At 38.8% G+C, this 20885-nt stretch overlaps 1 protein-coding gene across 4 annotated transcripts in view; it reads left to right on the top strand.

Moving 5' to 3' along the window:
* Positions 1 to 20885, top strand: part of LOC131684352 (protein ovarian tumor locus-like) — a 1641868-nt gene that overhangs the window by 677555 nt on the left and 943428 nt on the right. For all 4 annotated transcript variants that reach the window (XR_009304657.1, XR_009304646.1, XM_058967240.1 and 1 more), the window contains exon 6: positions 12086 to 12453. Coding sequence is in view for 2 of the 4 variants with exons in the window: in XM_058967240.1 (XP_058823223.1) it covers positions 12086 to 12453 (368 nt within the window). In the remaining 2 variants the exon portion in view is untranslated. The remainder of the gene's footprint in view (positions 1 to 12085; positions 12454 to 20885) is intronic.

Genomic DNA, 20885 nt, shown 5'->3' with positions numbered 1-20885 from the left:
ACAATCTCGTTGGTCGCACGAATTCATTTCGTTCATCTAAGAGAAGTTTTCGTAATCGTCTTTCATCGTTCATCTCTCGTCATTCTCGATTAGTTAAATTTTGTGAGGAGTAAAGTGCATAACGTTAAAAGTTAATTAAGTAGTTAATTTCTCCGGGTAAAATAGTGGCCCTGTAACTAGAATCTTCATCTAACCGATAGCCGTGCAAGAAACCATACAGCATGGCTGTTAAAGCAATCACCGATGAAGCTCTCTTCAAAACCGAACTAGCCGCAGCAGGAGGAAAATTGGTCGTTGTGGATTTTACCGCAGCTTGGTGTGGACCGTGCCGAAACATATCGCATTTGTTCGATCAGCTTCCGGCGAAATATCCAAATGCTGTGTTTCTCAAGGTGGAAGTCGACAGATGTACCGAAACGGCGCCGTCTCAGGGCATGTCGACCATGCCAATGTTTATTTTCTACCGAGCCAGAACAAAGATTGACAGGATGCAGGGTGCAGACATTAACCCATTATTGCCCAACTTATTTTTCACGCGCATCACAAATTGTGTTTTCCGATCGAAGAAAAATGATGTGGTCATTCCAGTAAAATTATTTTTGTACTCAAAGTAGCTGATATTATAAGGAACAACCAGTGAAAATTTAAGATTGATCGGCTAATCGGTTCCTGAGATATCGTGATCGCCGCGGATGAACTTTTCAACAAAATACAACTCCGATATAATCAAGTTTTACTGTCGGTCCAGCGAGTCAACGGTCTAGCGTATCAAACACTACGAACCGCCTACAAGTGGTGAATGGGTAGCGGTCTATGAATAGCTGTGACTTAAGTTGTAGTATTCCGATCTTAATGAAACTTTGAGAAAATTTTCCTCAGCGTATGTAGTTTCAGAATATCTAATTTACAAAAATTCGATTTTTTTCATCCTAACAAAAATGTGTAACCCCTTAAGTGAAAATTGATTAAAAACAAAACATAAACACCGGTTTAACCACTCTAACTTCTCTAAACATATTCTGCAAGAGTATATGAACAATATTAACTCGTTTATAATGCCTGTTCTGCGTTATTAATTGACTAATAGGAGTTACTCTTAGCACCTACTATATATAGTAGGTTGGGCAATAATGGGTTAATGGACTTGAAGCCAAAATACAGAAACATTACGTCGCCAGTTTGTATGAATCTGGAGAAGATTACGGTCATGGAATGTTGGACTTGAACACCTTCATCCAGAAGAACCAGCGCGAATGTTTGAACGAATCGAACGACCACCCGATGGTGAATGCGCTCAGTTCCAGCGGTGGTCATCTGGTGTCCGATTGTGACGAACAGTTGATCATTTCGATTACCTTCAATCAGCTGGTCAAAATCAGTGCAATCATGTTCAAAGCACCGCCCTCTCACGGACCGAAAAAAGGTGAGAATCTTTATCAATCAACCAAGCACCATCGATTTAGATATGGCCGAATCGCAAGTTTCGGTGCAGGATCTGGAACTGGGGCAGAAGGATCTTGTGTCGGGATCGCCGATTTCGTTGCACTTCGTTAAATTTCAGAACGTGCAGAATATGCAGCTGTTCGTGAAGGATAACCATTCTGGTGACGAGACGACCATTATCGATCATTTGGCCTTCATCGGGTCACCGATTTCATCGACTTAGATGGATACTTCAAGCGGGTGGGTGCGAAGAAGGGTGAAAGCCACTAGATTGTTTGAGCCGCCGGGAGAAGGATGGTTAGAAGGCGGTGGATAGGTGCGATGACGAATATGTTTGATCGTATACTTAAAAGGTTAAAGATAGCGCTAACTTGTTATTTTTATAAATTGTTCATTAAAATAATGAGCAGGAAAAAATGGCATATTATTTTGATATTGCTCCGGCAGAGAAAAACTCAATCTTATTCATAGAAAACCAACGAGCAGTTCGTGATGGCTCAGCTGAATCCGCACAGCTCCGGATTCTGGATCAACTGGAAATGAAAGAGGTTCAGAAAATCTTCCTGAAATGGCGGGCACGGATACGGCTACTAAATAGACTGAGACCGTCGTGATGAATTGTTGACGTATTCTACCTCTATTGAAGCTTTTTTGACGTTGACGGTTTGACGAATAGTACTCGTAAATATTACAAAGATGTTCGTATATAGCAGCGAACAATTCGTTTGCCGAATGAAGCGGTTTCGTAATAAGCCAACGAAAGTCGTTTCGTGGTATTCACGAAAAATTCGTAATAAAAAACAAAAATGTTTCAATAGAACTACGAACGATTTCATCATATGTAAGAAAAAAATCGTATATTTTATGAAAATTGTCTCCCTCCCTCCGGGCCGGTATGATTGACGATTTTTAGAGTGATTGCGTAACCTTTCTATATGAGAAAGGCAAAAATGTACCAAAGTCTAAAAAAGTCAATTTTTGTAAAACATCTTAATGTTTCATGCATTTTAAAATCATTTAGCATCATAAATACAAATTTGGCTTTGAAAATTTTTCATTTCAGTTTATATGGGAATTTGCTGTGTGATTGCACTCTTCAACTCGTAACTCCGGAACCGGAAGTCCAATCAATAAAAAATTCAATTGCAGCCGATGGGAAGGTTGTACCTTTCATTTGAGACTAACTTTGTGCAAATCGATCCAGCCATCTCTGATTAACAGATGTCACAGACACAGACATTTTCCGATCTCGACGAACTGAGTCGATTGGCATATGACACTCGGCCCTCCCGGTCGGGATTAGATTGACGAATTTTAGAGTGAATGAGAAAGGCAAAAACATTTTTAGCAAATGTTGAAAGTTATGCATTTTTTGGTGAGCAGTTCTATGTTTCATAGACATTAAATTAATTTTAACTTCGCTTTCTATTAAATAAAGACCCTTATTACAGTACATCTCTACAAAAACGAGCTCAATTTGAAAAGAAATCTGAGGATTATGATTGATCTCTGGAATTTCCTATTGGAATGTTTTCAGGCAGGATTTTGATATTGATGCTATTAGACAACTGTGAAATCAAGACCAATAGATCAGTTACATATCAGGACCCCATTCCGACAATTTACCAAAAATCCTCATGATGTTTACAACAACAGGTCATCAATGTACGGATCAGATAATTGTTATTGTAATATTGAATTAAATCAGTCAGCATCAATAAATTTTCAACTTCAATCCAATTTTTTTTGGGTGTAGTGGGTGAGGAGGGTGGTTTGTGTTAAACCTGAAAAATGAAATACAAAATTCGTTTCATCGAAATAATGTTTGGCTTCACCATATTGAACAATAAATAGGCGACAAAAAGTAATCAACAAAGAACAAGCCATAACTTTTAAATTATTCAAAATAGATATTTGTCTTCAGTAAAGTTATTCGCAAAAGTAAGAGCTACAAATTTGCTGAAGGCATCATTTCGATATAACCACTTCCAATAAAATTTGTGAAAACATCTCATAGGGGGATTAATCAGCAAAAGCACAATACCAAAAGAGAGGGCATATTGCCTCCATTAAATTCTCCGAAGATACTATTGACCTAAAATAAGCCGTTTTGGCGTTAATAATAGATTACATGTTTTTGGTCATATTTCTGGCAATGGGAAATGATAAAAATCTTTCGTCCGCATTTAATATTAAATATCTCTTTTGATAATAGTTCAACAATCTATAGCTTGTTCGAAAGGTATTCGTTAAAGCTGTCCAAAAATATATAAATTGTTAATCTATGTTCAATTTCGGCAGATAATTCAAAAAAACTGCAAAAAGCGCCATTTTTACGCATTTAAACATTCATATTTTGGAAACTAAACGTCAGAATCGAAAACAAATTAATAGCGTTCTTACTGTTTTTTGGTTCTTTCATTTAAAATTGGTTTGGATAAGATCGGTTCAGCCATTGCTGAGAAACACGAATGAGAATTTGTCCGTTACATACACACACAGACATTGTCCCAAATCGTCGAGCTGAGTCGATTGGTATATAAAACTCGGCCCTCCGGGCCTCGGAAAAAATCTTGAATGTTTGAGCGAATTCTATACATTTCTTTTATAAGAAATGTAAAAACTGAAAAAAACGCGATTTTTGCACCTTTAAACATTCATATCTTGGAAACTAAACATCACAATCAAAAACCATTTAATAGTGTTTTGTCTGGGTGATAGTCCTTTCATTTGAAATTGGTTTGGTTAACATCGGTTCTGCCATTGCTGAGAAACACGAATGAGAGTTTGTCCGTTACATACACACACAGACACACACACAGACATTGTCCTAAATCGTCAAGCTGAGTCGATAGGTTTATAAGACTCGGCCCTCCGGGCCTCGGGAAAAATCTTGAAAGTTTGAGCGAATTCTATACATTTCTTTTATAAGAAATGTAAAAATCGTTTATCCCTCATCGTATTTTTTTACAGTTCAAGTTTTTCGCAATATCTGCTCTGCGTTTCGCAACACAAGTTTTTAACGACATGTTAAATAGTTGGACGCAACCTTTCAACAATTTCAAAGATTTCATGAAGTGATTTAGCTTCATTTTGGTGAATAATAATTAGTTTCCGTCCCATAATGGCAGTTAGTTTACTTTTTTTTTAACCATTACGTTAATTTGAGGGAAATTCTGAACCTAGAATTGAGGAAACTGCGCCAATAAACGCTTCTCTGTAGTCATAATCCATTTTTCTAAGTAAAACAAAAAATAAAAAAATACAAATTATATTAAAATAAAGAAATACAAATTAATTGACTTTTCAAAAGTCAAAAGTTTTTTTTTCGAATATGAAATTGTGCCATTTTCACACCAATTAATGATTTTTTATGTGTAGTGTACGGAAACTTGCACACTTTAGATTACAAATGACAAGAAAATGACAGGTGATGATTCTACTACCACATTCACAAAACAATACCTATATTAAATAGCGCAAACATTTATGAAACAATATTAAACATATACACTAGAGGTGTTCGAATATGAGATTGTGTCACTGTATGTACAATACAGTTGAATCAATGATACGGTTCACATCGAAACAGCAGGCGGAGGTAGTAATGTTATATGCGGCGAATGGTAGTTCCATTGTGTCAGCTCAGCGTGCATATAGTCAAAAACACCCTGGCGAATAAGTACCGTGTGACAAAACTATTCGTCGGTGGATGTCAAATTTTGCTGAACATGGCACAGTGAACGATCGACCCCATGCCGTTCATCGACATGCAATACGTTCCAATAAACTGGTTGACGCGGTCAGAGAGAGCGTCGCGCAAAATCCAACTGAGTCGTATCACCGTCGCGCGTAGCTATTTAGGGTCAGTGGTTCCAATATGCGGCGCATCTTGAAAGATGATTTGCACTTGTTTCCTTATATGATGCAAGTAACGCAAAGAATATTGCCAGCGGACTATGCACGTCATATGCAATATGGCAAAACAGTCGTTCAAGTAGTAGCCACTAAACCTGATTTTTGGAAGCAAATATTGAAGACCGACGAGGCTCATTTCACATTGTCGGGCGGAGTTAATAAGCAAAATAGGCGTATTTGGGCCACACGGCATACACACCGGATTCATGATCAAAAGGTGGCGGTGTGGGCCGGTGTTTGTGCTAAAACAATAATTGGGCCATTTTTCCAAAGAAAATGAGCAAATCGATGGGAAGCGATATCGGTGGATGTTAGCTCTTTATGTATGGCCACAAATGCGCGAAAAGGGCCTTGATTGAGACAGATCGATCGAATCGGCACCACTGCAGTATCGAGCATAAATCCGAACGCAGCCGCCAGCGTTATCGTATCATCGTTTTCGAATAGCCCATAGTGGAGATAGCTATCGTTTAATATCTTTGTACCGAGTGCACACACGCACACTGCTGCAGCATCAGTTACGAACACTTTATATGTAATTGTTACTTTTGTAAATATTAGTGTATATAAATGGCCACTGGTAGTATTTAGAAAGTTCCATAGCGATCGTGGAAGAATAAAGATAGTCCGCAAAATTTTCCTCGTTTAATTTGTACCGCGTGTTCCGCGTGTTCCGCGTCCGAACTAGCCGTATTCAGTTTTACACAGTCGACGAATCGGACAGTGTCGAGTCTCGCACATCAAAAGGTCCTTCGAACCGGATCGTTTCGACGGTTGTTGACCGAAATCGTGTACCTTGACTCTTGAGTGATAGCAAGTAACGAAGAAAGCGTCTTCGGTCACAATTTTTACGCTTTGTGAAGAAAGGGAGTGATTTGCGATGGCCGCTGCGGAGAAAAAGGCCGCCATTTTGTCTCTACAAAGAACGTCGAGTGAAGTTCAACAACCTGCTTCGAAACTCTTGATCTTTGTAACCACGTTCAAAGATGATAGCGATCTTTTAATTCTTGAAACTCGTGGATAAGCGTTGGAAGAAATGCGTATGACCTTTTTTGAAACGGAAAGCAAACTCTTCGGGTTGATCAAGGACGATGAAGTGTCGCCGCTGTAGATGGAAAGTGAATGGTTTTATGACCTGTTGAGCGAAATTCGTTATCAGATCGCGAAGAAAATGAAACCCCAATCACATCCACAGGAACCCAAGGCCACTCTCGACACAAGTTTTGCCCAAGAGGCCTGTACCGATTCATACATAAAGCTTCCAGATATTTCACTCCCGAAATTTAGCGGCCATTACGAGCAGTGGTTGTATTTTCGCAGTCAGTTCAATTTTCTTGTTCGCCGAAATGACTCTCTAAACGATTAACAACGTTTACATTATTTGCGATCGTGTCTTTCGGGTGAAGTTGCTTCAATCGAAACACCAGAAGAATCGTTTACGTCTTTGTGGATGGCGTTGGAGGTACGCTATGAAAATCGTCGCTGGTTAGTCGATCGCCATCTTGCCGAAATTTTCCAGCTGAAGGTAATCCAGAGTGAATCATCAAATGGTCTCCGTGAATTAGTCAATGTAGTGCAGAAAAATCTTCGTGCGTTGTCTTCGTTGAAATTACCCTTACATCCACTCTTCGAATCAATCATTGTTCACGTGGTTGCGTCCCGACTTGATAAGCAAACCCATACAGACTTTGAATCCTACGTGGTCGGCAGCAACCTAGTAAAATGGCAAGAAATGGTTGAGTTTCTGCAAAACCGTTGTCGTATTTTGGAGAATTTGGAGTAGGACCAAAAGTTGCCTAGTAGTACTTTCAGTGACAAACGAACGACTCGACGAACAAATTTCCAAGTTTTGGTGTATTGAAAGTTACGGTTCCGAAAAAAATTGGTCCACTGAAGAACAAGCAGCTGAAGATCATTTTGTTTCGACTTATAGCCGGGACTTTTCGGGTCGATATGTTGTAGCGCTTCCGTTCAAAAATAAAGACGCAGAACTGGGCGATTCTAGCCACATCGCCCGCCGTAGTCTTCTTTTGTTGGAAAAACGACTCGCAAAGGATCATCAACTGTATAACGATTATAAGAAGTTCATGAAGGAATATATTGATATAGGCCATATGGAAAAATTGGGACGTTCAATCCAACAGAATTACAGTCGGGACCGAATTATTTTATGCCACATCATGCTGTCACGAGCCCAAATAGTAGTAGGACGAAATTAAGGGTCGTATTCGAAGCTTTGGCTAAATCCGGTAACGGAAAATCACTAAATGACCAACTGATGGTAGGACCAACTCTGCAGCCAGGTCTAATCGATACACTACTTCGCTTTCGAACGTACAAAGTTGCTGTTACTTCAGATGTATCTAAAATGTTTAGACAAATTTCGGTACGTAAGGAAGATCGTCGGTTCCAGCAGATTCTGTGGAGGTCCAGTATCGATGACGAAATCAACGTTTACCAGCTTACAACGGTTACATATGATACGGCAAGCGCACCGTTTCTGGCTACTCGAACCTTAATGCAGATGTGCGACGATGAAGCAGAAGGATTCCCGCTTGCAGCAAAATTTGGCAAGAAAACGGTGTACGTGGATGATGCGCTATTTGGCGCGGACACTGTCGACGAAGCGCTCGAGATAAAGAAACAACTAGTGGGAATGTTCGGAAAGGCAGGCTTCGAGTTGCACAAGTGGTGTTCAAATCGTAATGAAGTGTTGGCTGATTTGTCGGAAGAGAAGCTGGAACAGAAGGTGCTATTGAGCGATGAAGGTCGTACCAAAACTCTCGGGTTAACTTGGCAACCCAGCGAGGACGTTTTCAGTTTCGATGTATTATCTTTTGCTTCCAACGAACGAGTATCGACCAAACGCACAGTTCTGTCGTATATATCAAAATTATTTGACCCTCTAGGACTAGCAGGGCCAGTCGTTATGACTGGAAAACTAATTATGCAAGAACTATGGCAAACAAAACGGAATTGGGACGAGCCACTTGAACCACAGTTGGAAAAATCGTGGAACTAGTATCGACGTCAGCTGCAGGAAATGAAAACCATTCGAATAAGCAGGTATGTGCTTCCTCTTCCAGATGCAGTATTTGTCGACTTGGTGGGGTTCTGCGATGCATCACAAAAGGGTTACGGGGCATGTTTGTATTTGTCTCAAAATACGCAAAATCAAATTTCAATTCGTTTGTTGTGCTCCAAATCTCGTGTCGCACCCTTAAAGGCAAATCGAGCCACGATTCCGCGCCTAGAACTGTGTGGAGCACTTTTGCTCGCTCAATTAGTAGAAAGTGTTAAACGATCACTACACGCAGAAAAAAGATTTGTAGGTTCAATAAAAATATGGATTAAATTCAATAAATAAAATTATTGGTCGGGAGACAATAAATTTATTTATTGAATTCAATAAAATTTATTTATTGTTTCAATAAAAAAGTTTATCGTTTTGCTTTCTAATATTTTTTTTTATTGAAAATAAAATAAAATTATTGAAATTAAAAATGTTTTTATTGAAAGCAAAAATACATTGTTTTTCTAATAAAAAAATATTGTGAAATGAAAAATTATTAAATTTTGTTGGTTAAAGTGATAAACAATAATTGATTGAATTCAATAACACATATTTTTGGTTTAAATATGCTAAATTTTTCTGCGTGTGGCAAACATCGACCGTGCTTTACTTTGGTCCGACTCTACTATCGCGCTCAGTTGGATCAACACTTGTCCCAGTAAGCTGGATGTTTTCGGCACGCACGATAATCCAGCGGATTTGATCTCGCGTGGTATTATGCCAATAGAACTAGGGTCTAGTTTAGATAAACTATGGTGGCAAGGAGCACAATTCCTGCGGGACGGGAATAGTATTTGGCCAAAGGGAGTCCAATTGATTGCCCCAGAAGAATTGCCTGAACTAATCACAGTAACTGCCATGTGGGTGGTAGTGGAGAAGCTCCAACTGTTCGACAACAGCAGCAAGTACAAAATCATGCTTCGGGTCATCGCGCGCATCAAGCGCTTGTTCCAGAATCGTCGTCGTGGTCCACTAAATCAGTATCAAGGAGAACTAACAGCGGAAGAGATCCGACATGCAAGGCTTACCATCGTTCGACTCGTCCAGGAGGAGAGCTTTCCGGAAGCATTCTCCCAACTACGAAAAAGCAAGTAAAGTTGAAGAACCATTCGCTAATGTCACTCTCCATTCGTAAACAATAATGGCGTGCTTAGGGTGGGAGGTCGCCTGTTGAAGTCGTCATGCTCATTCAACACGAAACAGCAGATGATCCTACCGAAGAACCATCCCTTCACACCCGCAGTCATCCGATCTGTGCACGAGTATAATATGCACGCCGGGATTCAAATCACGTTAACAGCAACTAGAAGAGAGTTTTGGATAATCAGAGGTAGAAGCACGGTGAAGAAAATTGTGAAGGATTGTGTTGTCTGTTTCAAGAGCAATCCCGCCCTATTCAGCAGTATATGGGGGATTTGCCGGCTTGCCGCTTGGAAGGCCAATATCCGTTTTACCGAATCGGAATCGATCTTTATGGATCAGTGTACTTGAAGCAGCGAAACAAACGATCGACCGTCGAGCACAGGATTGCGCTTTTCATTTGTCTGGCAACGAAAGCGATCCTCCTCGAGTTAGTCAGCGAGTTGTCGACAGCAGCCTTTTTAGCGTCGTTCGATCGTTTCACCGGCCGCCGTGGAAGACCGATAACGGTACGAACTTCGTCGGAGCTGCTAATCTGTTGTCTGAATGGGATAAATTCTTCGCTTGTGCCGACATCCAAGACGGTATTCGACGAACCTACAGTAACGTGATCGAGTGGCGCTTCAACCCCCCAGAGGCACCGCATTTCGGCGGTATCTGGGAATCGAATATCCGTCAAACAAAGATTTTGTTGGTTAAATACACGGCAGGGGCATCGCTGAGTTACGAAGAAATGTCGACCGTACTGTGTCGAATCGAAGCTATCACTCTGATTGAAAAACGCGATCTCAAACGCTAACCTATAAACGTCCGTGTTCGCGCGATCATGAATCGGTCACGTCCGGAAATCATTACCCTCCGCCCTAGCAACTTAGGTCCATACATTCAGTTGCACCAATCAAAAAATAAAGCTCATATTCATTAGACAACATGGTGACATGACCGGGAACTCTAGTGATTCTTCTAGCATGTGAGCCGTACATCAAAAATCAAGTATTAGATCAACGGTTCGCACGATCACCCAAGAACACACGCGAATATCCGAATGGCACACGGTTGTAAAATAGAATGTGGACACAAAAAGTTGCATACACGTAAGCACACGCGACATACAAATGCACACGCGATTGAACATGTTAGCGTACACATGCTCGAGTCTTCGCTATGATACATGCGATCGCGAAGTCTCTGCACCCGCACATATCTTGTAACAAAATTGGCTTTTAATCCAAAACTAATATGAATAAATAATAATCCCAAAGCATATGTAATTAACGGGCAAGGCTAATAAGGGGAGGTGAGAATATCAAAGATGTGCACGCTTACCCGATAATGCTGACGTCATCAATTGTCCGGGTCGCCTGAGCTGTCGTCGTAATGAGCTTCCTGCTGTACTGTACAACCGATGAGCTCATACGTCCGCGGTTCCTCCTGTTACCAAGCAGGATACTCTTTTCAAATACTTAGGTTCTTATCTCACGAAGCAGAAAATAGTCTATCATTTCCTTGGAAAATGTGCTTTCCAAAAACCGGGTGCACTAAGCCCCTTCCTTTTTTTCCTTCGTTCATTCAAACGTCGACAGGTTAACCTCAGCGGTAGCAAAAGCAGCGTAGAAGTCGATCGATGAAATTTGCTTTTCCTCGAGGTATTACTACTTCCTCACAATGCGATTTCGGTAGAAGCTTTTCCGTAATCACCAGCTCTGGAGCATATCAGAGAACACTTTTTTAGATCTTCCGTAGAGACCAACGTCCCATATCAAATGACAAACTTGTTGGTCATCGCAGCAAAATGAAACGACGCGATCAAAGCTCGCGATTTTCGTACGACGCACTCACCAGCAAAACCGCAATAGGCTCCCACTGAAAAACTAACTACTCTGCTTTCTATCTCCACACCTTTTTTCTTTCTTCGGACCCAACAAAAAAACCGGCCTCCTTTCTTTTTGTTTCTTCCTTTTCCATCCCTCAGCGGTAGAAAACACCGCTCCCGACCGTGCTCGGTTAACCCTTTTATCAGATTGCTTATTTTTATTTGCTGTCACCCGTTCTTCCGAAGATTTGTTTTCAAGTAAATTTTACTATGGCCTTTTGCTTTCAAGCGGCCGTCAAATGCGCGCCTCTTGCAATACACACTAATCTCTTATTCTTCCATTTTAACATTTAAATTACACATTTTACTGTAACAATCTGGACCGTACAATAAATATCACTTTCAGAATCACAGCCCGCTGCAATTGGCCTTAAGTAGTGTTTAGTGGGTGGAATTGTCTGTCTCGTCTGCAATGGTAGTGTGTGATTCTGACGGGGAGCCCTTCCGAGAACCTAGCTCTACAGCTTGTTATTTTGATTCTGACCTTCTGACGAACACCTGTAAAGCTAAAAATATTATTTTCTTTGCTGGAATTTTAACTAGAGTTCAGGGTTCTTATGAGATATGCATTGAAAATATTGATGAATATTAATATGTAAATATTTTATTGATGTCATAACAATGTCTCCATTTTACAGCCGAAACAGAATGCGTTTTGGATAATTACCGATTGTGTCATTTCCATAATAAAGATAATTTTGCTGCAATTAGTGATATTTACTGTAATAAAAAGCGCGATAAAGAGTCAAAAGAGGTCCGCAGCGTAAAGACTCATCATGGAAAAGGACCGTTAGTAAGGGAACTAACTCTAGTAAATCCGATGCTCAGCGACAAAAAAATCTCATGCGTAAGGCAGTTGTTGCAGGAAGGCATCACGCCGTTTCCTTACAAGGTAGCGAAGGCTCTGGATCCCAGTATATACCGAAACATTGAGTTTGATTCCTGGAGCGATACGAGAAGAGAACTGAAATATCGAAATTGGTACTTCGGAGGAAATAGTTTGCAGGTATTTAATTATTACGAATTGTTGAAGGAAATTCAAACATTAATAAATTGTACTTTGCAATATTACATTACAACCTGAATCCGCTTCTAAATTCCCAATAAAAGCTTGAAAGTTCGCTAAGAGCTTAATGTAAATATTAAAGAGAACTTTCTAGGTATTATCCTACCTGTTGGTTCCTTGGTTAGATTTTGTCCCGCGTGGCGGCACATAGACCGACTTTGCACAAAAAGTACGAAAATCGATCAAAGATTAGCCTGCTTGATAACAATGCGTGGAAACAGGATAATGTTATGTCGTTTTACTTATGGACTTTTGGGAAACATTCTAATATGAATCCAGAAGTGCTCCCTGTCGTGACTGGAGCTTTTGCGTCTGCTCTCATCTATTTCCTTCCAAAAAAATGAAGCTAGGTTCTCTGTCCCACCAACCAAGGCCTGCTTACTTAAAATCATTCTTCCGTTTGATTTTATTGCATCAAGACAAGAACAGGATAGAGGTTGAGTAGATATTGAGGTTCAATATTGATTTATTATTTTATTTATACTGGCTCATACCCTACATCTTCCTCCTCTTCTACTCTATTTGAGAGTATGAATCTCCATTCAATCAGGCTTTTGCGTGACAGCTATGCAACAATTGACTTATTCGACGTCTAGGACGCCAGCACAATTGCAATGTGTATGAACACATAAGTATAAGAAAAAAGAAACGCACACAGCGAGTATCCACCATATTTGACAAGATTTGTCAAAAATTCCATCTGATGTAACCTCAATCACACACTAACACAACTGCACATGGATTATTCCATGCGAAGAATGAACGACTTGTAAAAACACGATTCAATCAATAATTTTATCTTGCTTTTTGTTTTAACAAACAAGATGTCATATTTAATGCTTGGATGCTCTCTAATTGACATGAATGCCTTTTATTCTTTACTCTTTACTCTCTACTCTCTGCTCTCTACTCTCTACTCTCTACTCTCTACTCTCTACTCTCTACTCTCTACTCTCTACTCTCTACTCTCTACTCTCTACTCTCTACTCTCTACTCTCTACTCTCTACTCTCTACTCTCTACTCTCTACTCTCTACTCTCTACTCTCTACTCTCTACTCTCTAATCTCTACTCTCAACTCTCTACTCTCTACTCTCTACTCTCTACTCTCTACTCTCTACTCTCTACTCTCTACTCTCTACTCTCTACTCTCTACTCTCTACTCTCTACTCTCTACTCTCTACTCTCTACTCTCTACTCTCTACTCTCTACTCTCTACTCTCTACTCTCTACTCTCTACTCTCTACTCTCTACTTTCTACTCTCTACTCTCTACTCTCTACTCCCTACTCTCTACTCTCTACTCTCTACTCTCTACTCTCTACTCTCTACTCTCTACTCTACTCTCTATTCTCTATTCTCTATTCTCTACTCACTACTCTCTACTCTCTACTCTCTACTCTCTACTCTCTACTCTCTACTCTCTACCCTCTACTCTCTACTCTCTACCCTCTACTCTCTACTCTCTACCCTCTACTCTCTACTCTCTACTCTCTACCCTCTACTCTCTACTCTCTACTCTTTACGCTTTGCTCTTTGCTCTTTGCTCTTTGCTCTTTACTCTTTACTCTTTACTCTTTACTCTTTACTCTTTACTCTTTACTCTTTACTCTTTACTCTTTACTCTTTACTCTTTACTCTTTACTCTTTACTCTTTACTCTTTACTCTTTACTCTTTACTCTTTACTCTTTACTCTTTACTCTTTACTCTTTACTCTTTACTCTTTACTCTTTACTCTTTACTCTTTACTCTTTACTCTTTACTCTTTACTCTTTACTCTTTGCTCTTTGCTCTTTGCTCTTTGCTCTTTGCTCTTTGCTCTTTGCTCTTTGCTCTTTGCTCTTTGCTCTTTGCTCTTTGCTCTTTGCTCTTTGCTCTTTGCTCTTTGCTCTTTGCTCTTTGCTCTTTGCTCTTTGCTCTTTGCTCTTTGCTCTTTGCTCTTTGCTCTTTGCTCTTTGCTCTTTGCTCTTTGCTCTTTGCTCTTTGCTCTTTGCTCTTTGCTCTTTGCTCTTTGCTCTTTGCTCTTTGCTCTTTGCTCTTTGCTCTTTGCTCTTTGCTCTTTGCTCTTTGCTCTTTGCTCTTTGCTCTTTGCTCTTTGCTCTTTGCTCTTTGCTCTTTGCTCTTTGCTCTTTGCTCTTTGCTCTTTGCTCTTTGCTCTTTGCTCTTTGCTCTTTGCTCTTTGCTCTTTGCTCTTTGCTCTTTGCTCTTTGCTCTTTGCTCTTTGCTCTTTGCTCTTTGCTCTTTGCTCTTTGCTCTTTGCTCTTTGCTCTTTGCTCTTTGCTCTTTGCTCTTTGCTCTTTGCTCTTTGCTCTTTGCTCTTTGCTCTTTGCTCTTTGCTCTTTGCTCTTTGCTCTTTGCTCTTTGCTCTTTGCTCTTTGCTCTTTGCTCTTTGCTCTTTGCTCTTTGCTCTTTGCTCTTTGCTCTTTGCTCTTTGCTCTTTGCTCTTTGCTCTTTGCTCTTTGCTCTTTGCTCTTTGCTCTTTGCTCTTTGCTCTTTGCTCTTTGCTCTTTGCTCTTTGCTCTTTGCTCTTTGCTCTTTGCTCTTTGCTCTTTGCTCTTTGCTCTTTGCTCTTTGCTCTTTGCTCTTTGCTCTTTGCTCTTTGCTCTTTGCTCTTTGCTCTTTACTCTGTACTCTGTACTCTGTACTCTGTACTCTGTACTCTGTACTCTGTACTCTGTACTCTGTACTCTGTACTCTGTACTCTGTACTCTGTACTCTGTACTCTGTACTCTGTACTCTGTACTCTGTACTCTGTACTCTGTACTCTTTACTCTTTGCTCTTTGCACTAAATTCTCAGTTGTTACTCTTTACTCTTCATTACTTACGCTTTATTTTTTAAAGTATTCCATATAGCAAGAATATGCGTTATCCCCTAAAGAGATGGAACGCATCCATATCTGTAGATCTGTTAATTTTTTTATAAACTTGCTTCTCGCAGCAAAAACTTTCCCATTCGGGGAATATCATATGTCGCTGCACAGAGCAACGGTTGTCCACTCGAGGAAATGATCTGTTGCTACACGGAGCATTTGTCATACTCGATTTTGCGACTAAGAGCTTTCTCACTCGGAAGACTTGTGCTTCTTTAGTTTTTAAAACACAGTTACATCACTACTCATAATCAACAAAAACATATCGATTTTCTACAAGAACAATTCCATCAAAGCAAACACGTGTTATTCCGAGCTCACATTGTTAGACTTTTTTTTCTTCCAAATGAATTCTCTACCGTATACCAAAACTATGCGTCATCTGTTCGAGGAATGGAACGCATCTACATCGTTGTGGATCTGTTAAGTTCTTGTTAAACTTGCTTTTCACAGCAAAAGATTTCCCATTCGGGGGCAATCATATACTGCTACACAGAGCAATGGTTTTTCCACTTGAGGAAATGATCTGTTGCCACACGAAGCAATAATTGTCCCATTCGGAGGAATCATATTTTGCCACACAGAGATATCTCACTCGGGAGACTTATTCATGTAGCAACTCGGAGCTACATCACGAAACATAATCAATTTTTCTAATTTCGGAAAACAGTAGCACGGTGTTTTAAAATCAGAACCAGTGTCCAGCTGGTTGCTGTTTCTTAACAAAAACTACTGGCAAAGTCTTACCGGGAGCGTTATTTGCGCCATTGTCGTGACTGGAGCTTTTGCGTCTGCTCTCATCTATTTCCTTCCAAAAACTGAAGCTAGATTGTCTGTCACACCAACCAAGGCCTGCTTACTTAAAATCATTCTTCCGTTTGATTTTATTGCATCAAGACAAGAACAGGATAGAGGTTGAGTAGATATTGAGGCTCAATATTGATTTATTATTTTATTTATACTGGCTCATACCCTACACTTCCCAAATGTAAAATTTGCGTCAATGCATTTATTGATATTTGCCATTTTTCTACTGCATTTTTCGTGTATAGTAGCCTGGCGAACGTACATTCTGTGCATGTCATATTTTTTCGAGCTCTGGTGGAAACGATAGCTTTGGTTTATCGCTTGTGCTTGAAGATTTACTGTTTTGTTTCCTTGGTACATGATAGTCATTTGGCTGTGTTCCATGCACATTTTCAAAATCCTTGAATTTTTCCCTATCTTGTTGCGCAGCAGGTAGTCATCAGACTACTAAAAATTTCATTTGTGAGTCGTACGTATTTATGAAACGTGCAGAAATCATCAATTCATTTTTGCCTATCTCTCTGAAACTTTTCAATCGAGACCCGGAGTGAGTTTTGTTTTGGTTGCGTCCAAAACTTAATTTGTTCGCGTTTCTTGAAAAATCAAAGTTGGCTGGTCGAGCAGCATATGGTACGCTTAAGGAAATTAGACGCGCAAGGTTGATAAAATCCTCCTTACGCCTTGGTGATCTGTTACTGCTGAGAACCATGCAATTGAACTTATTTTTCAGTTATTATTGTAAATATCCGGTATAAATATGTAATTACGGACATTTTGTGTCGTAGGCGGCTTTTGAGTATTGATCCATCGAGGGTTTTCCGGAGAAAACACTGGCAGAAAATACTCCCTTCTATTTACACCGATTCGATTTGATATTATCGATACAGTTGGAATGGAATGAAAAATTCAACTATATCGATAATACCAAAGAACGAAACTGAACTGGGGAAAACTGAATTTTTCTAAAGGGGTATATTGTACTGAGCCAAAAAAATCGATTTTTTTGGATCGATCTGAAGTTATACTTTACTCAAATTTCCAACGCGACTGAGAACTAAGAAATCAACGCTTTTTCTTGAAAAAAGCGATACTAGCAGTGACACCATTCAAAGAAAATCAACAGTGAATATTTCCAGACTTGGTTTTATTTCCTATTTAAGAACTATTGTGTTTTTTACATCCTAGATTGCATGATTCAGTGATCGAAACCCAAAACTTCATGAAGTATTTGAAATTATTAAATTAAAATTAGTGTTTGCTATTGAAATTGACAAAATGATAGTATATATAGTGTATAGGCGATTGTTTTTTTATATATTATTTTCTATTTGATTATATTGTTTTGTTTGCATTACATTTCTAATTCAGTATATTGGGTGTTCAGCCACAAGTGGTGACTTTTTTTCCCTATTGTTTACATGATTCAGTTAATTATTATTAAGCTATAATATGCTTTCGCAGCTAAGTGTTTTTTTCAGTAGGATGTTTTAAACTTACTTGTCTTCTAAATAAGGAGCTAAACAAATCTTATAAACTAACTTATAAACTATAAAGAGAGCTAGTTGCTTATAATACTGTTCGTCATAATTTCTAATGTTTCTATGTTTGCAAGTCTGTGCAACTCATTTGTGCTAAACCAGGGAGGACGCTTCAAAATCATTTTCAGAATTTTATTCTGAATTCTTTGAAGCGTTTTCTTCCTAGTAGCACAACAACTTGCCCAGATTGGAACTGCATATAGCATTGCCGGTCTAAATATTTGTTTATAAATTAATAGTTTGTTCTTTAGGCAGAGCCTAGAATTCCTATTTATAAGAGGGTATAAATATTTTATATATTTGTTGCATTTTGTTTGGATTCCTTCAATGTGATCCTTAAAAGTGAGTTTTTTATCGCAAATCAAACCCAAGTATTTAACTTGATCTGTCCACGTTAAATTCAAACCATTAAATTTAATAATATGGTTATTATTTGGTTTAAGAGAAGAAGCTCTTGGCTTATGCGGAAACACAATCAATTGTGTTTTTGCCGCATTAGTGGAAATTTTCTATATTTTCAGGTAATCATTGAATATATTCAAGCTTCGTTGAAGTCGACTGCAGATAATACGAAGACTCCTCCCAGTGGCTGAGATGCTAGTATCATCACAGAAAAGTGACTTTTACAGCCTGTAGGTAGATTTGGAAGATCAGAGGTAAAAATATTGTATAGTATTGGTGCGACGCTCGATCCTGCTTTAACGGCTAGCTTATTAGATTTACAATTCTGATAAGAAAAGTTTTAATTATCTTTATTATGTAAATTGGAAAATTCAAATCCCACATTTTGGCAATTAAACCTTTGTGCCAAACACTGTCGAATACTTTTTCGATGTCTAGAAGAGCAACTCCAGTGGAATAGCCCTCTGAGATATTTGCCTTTATCATGTTAGTTACTCTCACAAGTTGATGAGTAGTTGAATGTCCAATACGAAATCCAAGCTGCTCAGGAAGAAAAATAGAATTCTCATTGATATGTGACATCATTCTAGTTAGGATGATTTTTTCAAATAATTTACTAATAGAAGAGAGTAAGCTAATTGGTCGATAGCTAGATGCTTCTGCTGGGTTTTTATCTGGCTTCAAAATAGGAATAATCTTGGCATTTTTCCATCTTTCAGGGAAGTATGCTAATTCAAAACATTTGTTGAATATTTTGACCAAGTATCTCATGGTGATTTCGGGAAGGTTTTTAAGAAGAATGTTGAAAATTCCATCATAACCTGGAGCTTTCATATTTTTAACTTTTTCATGATGGATTTGATCTCATCATAGTTTGTTTCAACAATATCGTCCAGAGACAATACTTGATTTGAAACGTTTTCATATTTTTGTAAGACTTCGGTTTCAATAGGACTCACAACGTTGAGATTAAAATTATGGACGCTTTCAAACTGCTGAGCATGTTTTTGAGCTTTTTCTTCGTTTGTAAGAAGTATGTGGTCACCTTCCTTCAAAGCTGGAATTGGTTTCTGAGGTTTCTTAAGAACCTTAGAAAGTTTCCAGACAGGTTTAGAATTTGGCTTGATTTGTTCAACCTCTTTCGCGAAATTTTCATTTCTTAAGAGTGTGAATCTATGCTTAATTTCTTTTTGTAGATCCTGATAGATACATTTCATAGCAGGATCACGAGAACGTTGATATTCACGTCTTCGAACATTCTTCAAGCGAATCAGAAGTTGAAGATCGTCGTCAATAAAAGGAGTATTAAATTTTTTCTGTGTTGTTGGTACTGATAAATTTCTAGCATCAACTATAGATAAACTTAAATTTTGTAATGCCGTATCAATGTCAGCTTTATTTTGTAAATCAAGGTCATGATTAAAATTATTCTCAATATAAGTTTTGTACCTTTCCCAATTCGTTTTGTGATAATTGAACACTGAGCTAATGGGATTGCAAACAGCTTCTTGGGAAAGTGAAAAAGTTACTGGAAGATGATCAGAATCAAAGTCAGCATGTGTAATCAATTCGCTACAAAGGTGACTTTGATCTGTCAAAGCCAAATCAATTGTTGATGGATTCCTTACAGATGAATAGCATGTAAGACCATTCGGGAACAAAATTGAATAATAACCAGCAGATCAATCATTAAAAAGTAGTTTACCGTTGGAATTGCTTTGAGCATTATTCCAGGCTCGGTGTTTGGCGTTAAAATCACCGATTATGAAGAATTTCGACCGATTTCTTGTAAGTTTTTGTAAGTCTCCTTTCAAGAAATTCATGTGCTCGCCAGTGCACTGAAAAGGTAAATAGGCTGCAGCAATAAAATGACACCAAGATCAGTTTAAACTTCGATACCCAAACTCTCGATCACCTTGGTGTCAAGAGACGGCGTAACGGAATGTTTGATCCTGCGATTAACCGCTATTGCGATTCCTCCGCCGAATCCAACAAATTCGATCAAATCGATGAATAACAAAATTAGAGTCACTCTTCAATTTAATATTTGGTTTAAAAAAAGTTTCGGTCACAACGGCTATATGCACATTATGTATCCTCAAGAAGTTGTAAAATTCGTCTTCGCACGTTTTTAATGAACGAGCATTCCAATTTAATAAATTTAAATGACTATTTAAAGTCATTGTTAAACTTTAATTTCATTACAATTTTGTTAGCAAATTCCCAACCCACTTGAAAAGCTTCAAACATGGAGGTAGAATTTAACATGGCAATCATCATAGGTAATATAGACTCCTGTAGGTATTTTAATTTTTCTTCCGTTACGCTACCTAGATCCATTGGACTAAAGGAAGCGTTGGGTGCAAACGAGATTGAGGGCGTGGTAGTTGTAGCCGTTATTTTGGCATTACTACCTGCCACTGAAGCATAAGATGACACACCATTGTAGGATGGTGTGACGGAGGTAGAAGAAGTTGTTAATCTATTTTGAATCGGATTAACACGCTTGGGCGTGTTTTCTTGAAGTGTACCTGAAGAAGTAGGTACGTTTTTTATTTGCTGTTTTTGTTGACTAGAACGAGAATTTATAATTTTTTCTCGAACAGGACAACCCCAGAAATTCGATTTATGATTTTCGCTACTATTAGCGCATTTGAAACTTTTTGTGGTTTTTTTCACCGGACAAGTATCTTTCGTGTGCGATTTATCACCACAGATCATACATTTGGAATCCAAATGACAATTTTTTGCCGTC

This window comes from Topomyia yanbarensis, chromosome 1, assembly GCF_030247195.1.
Source record: "Topomyia yanbarensis strain Yona2022 chromosome 1, ASM3024719v1, whole genome shotgun sequence".
NCBI lineage: Eukaryota > Metazoa > Arthropoda > Insecta > Diptera > Culicidae > Topomyia > Topomyia yanbarensis.
The sequence above is the reverse complement of the archived record's forward strand: the minus strand, read 5'-3'. Positions and strand labels throughout refer to the sequence as shown.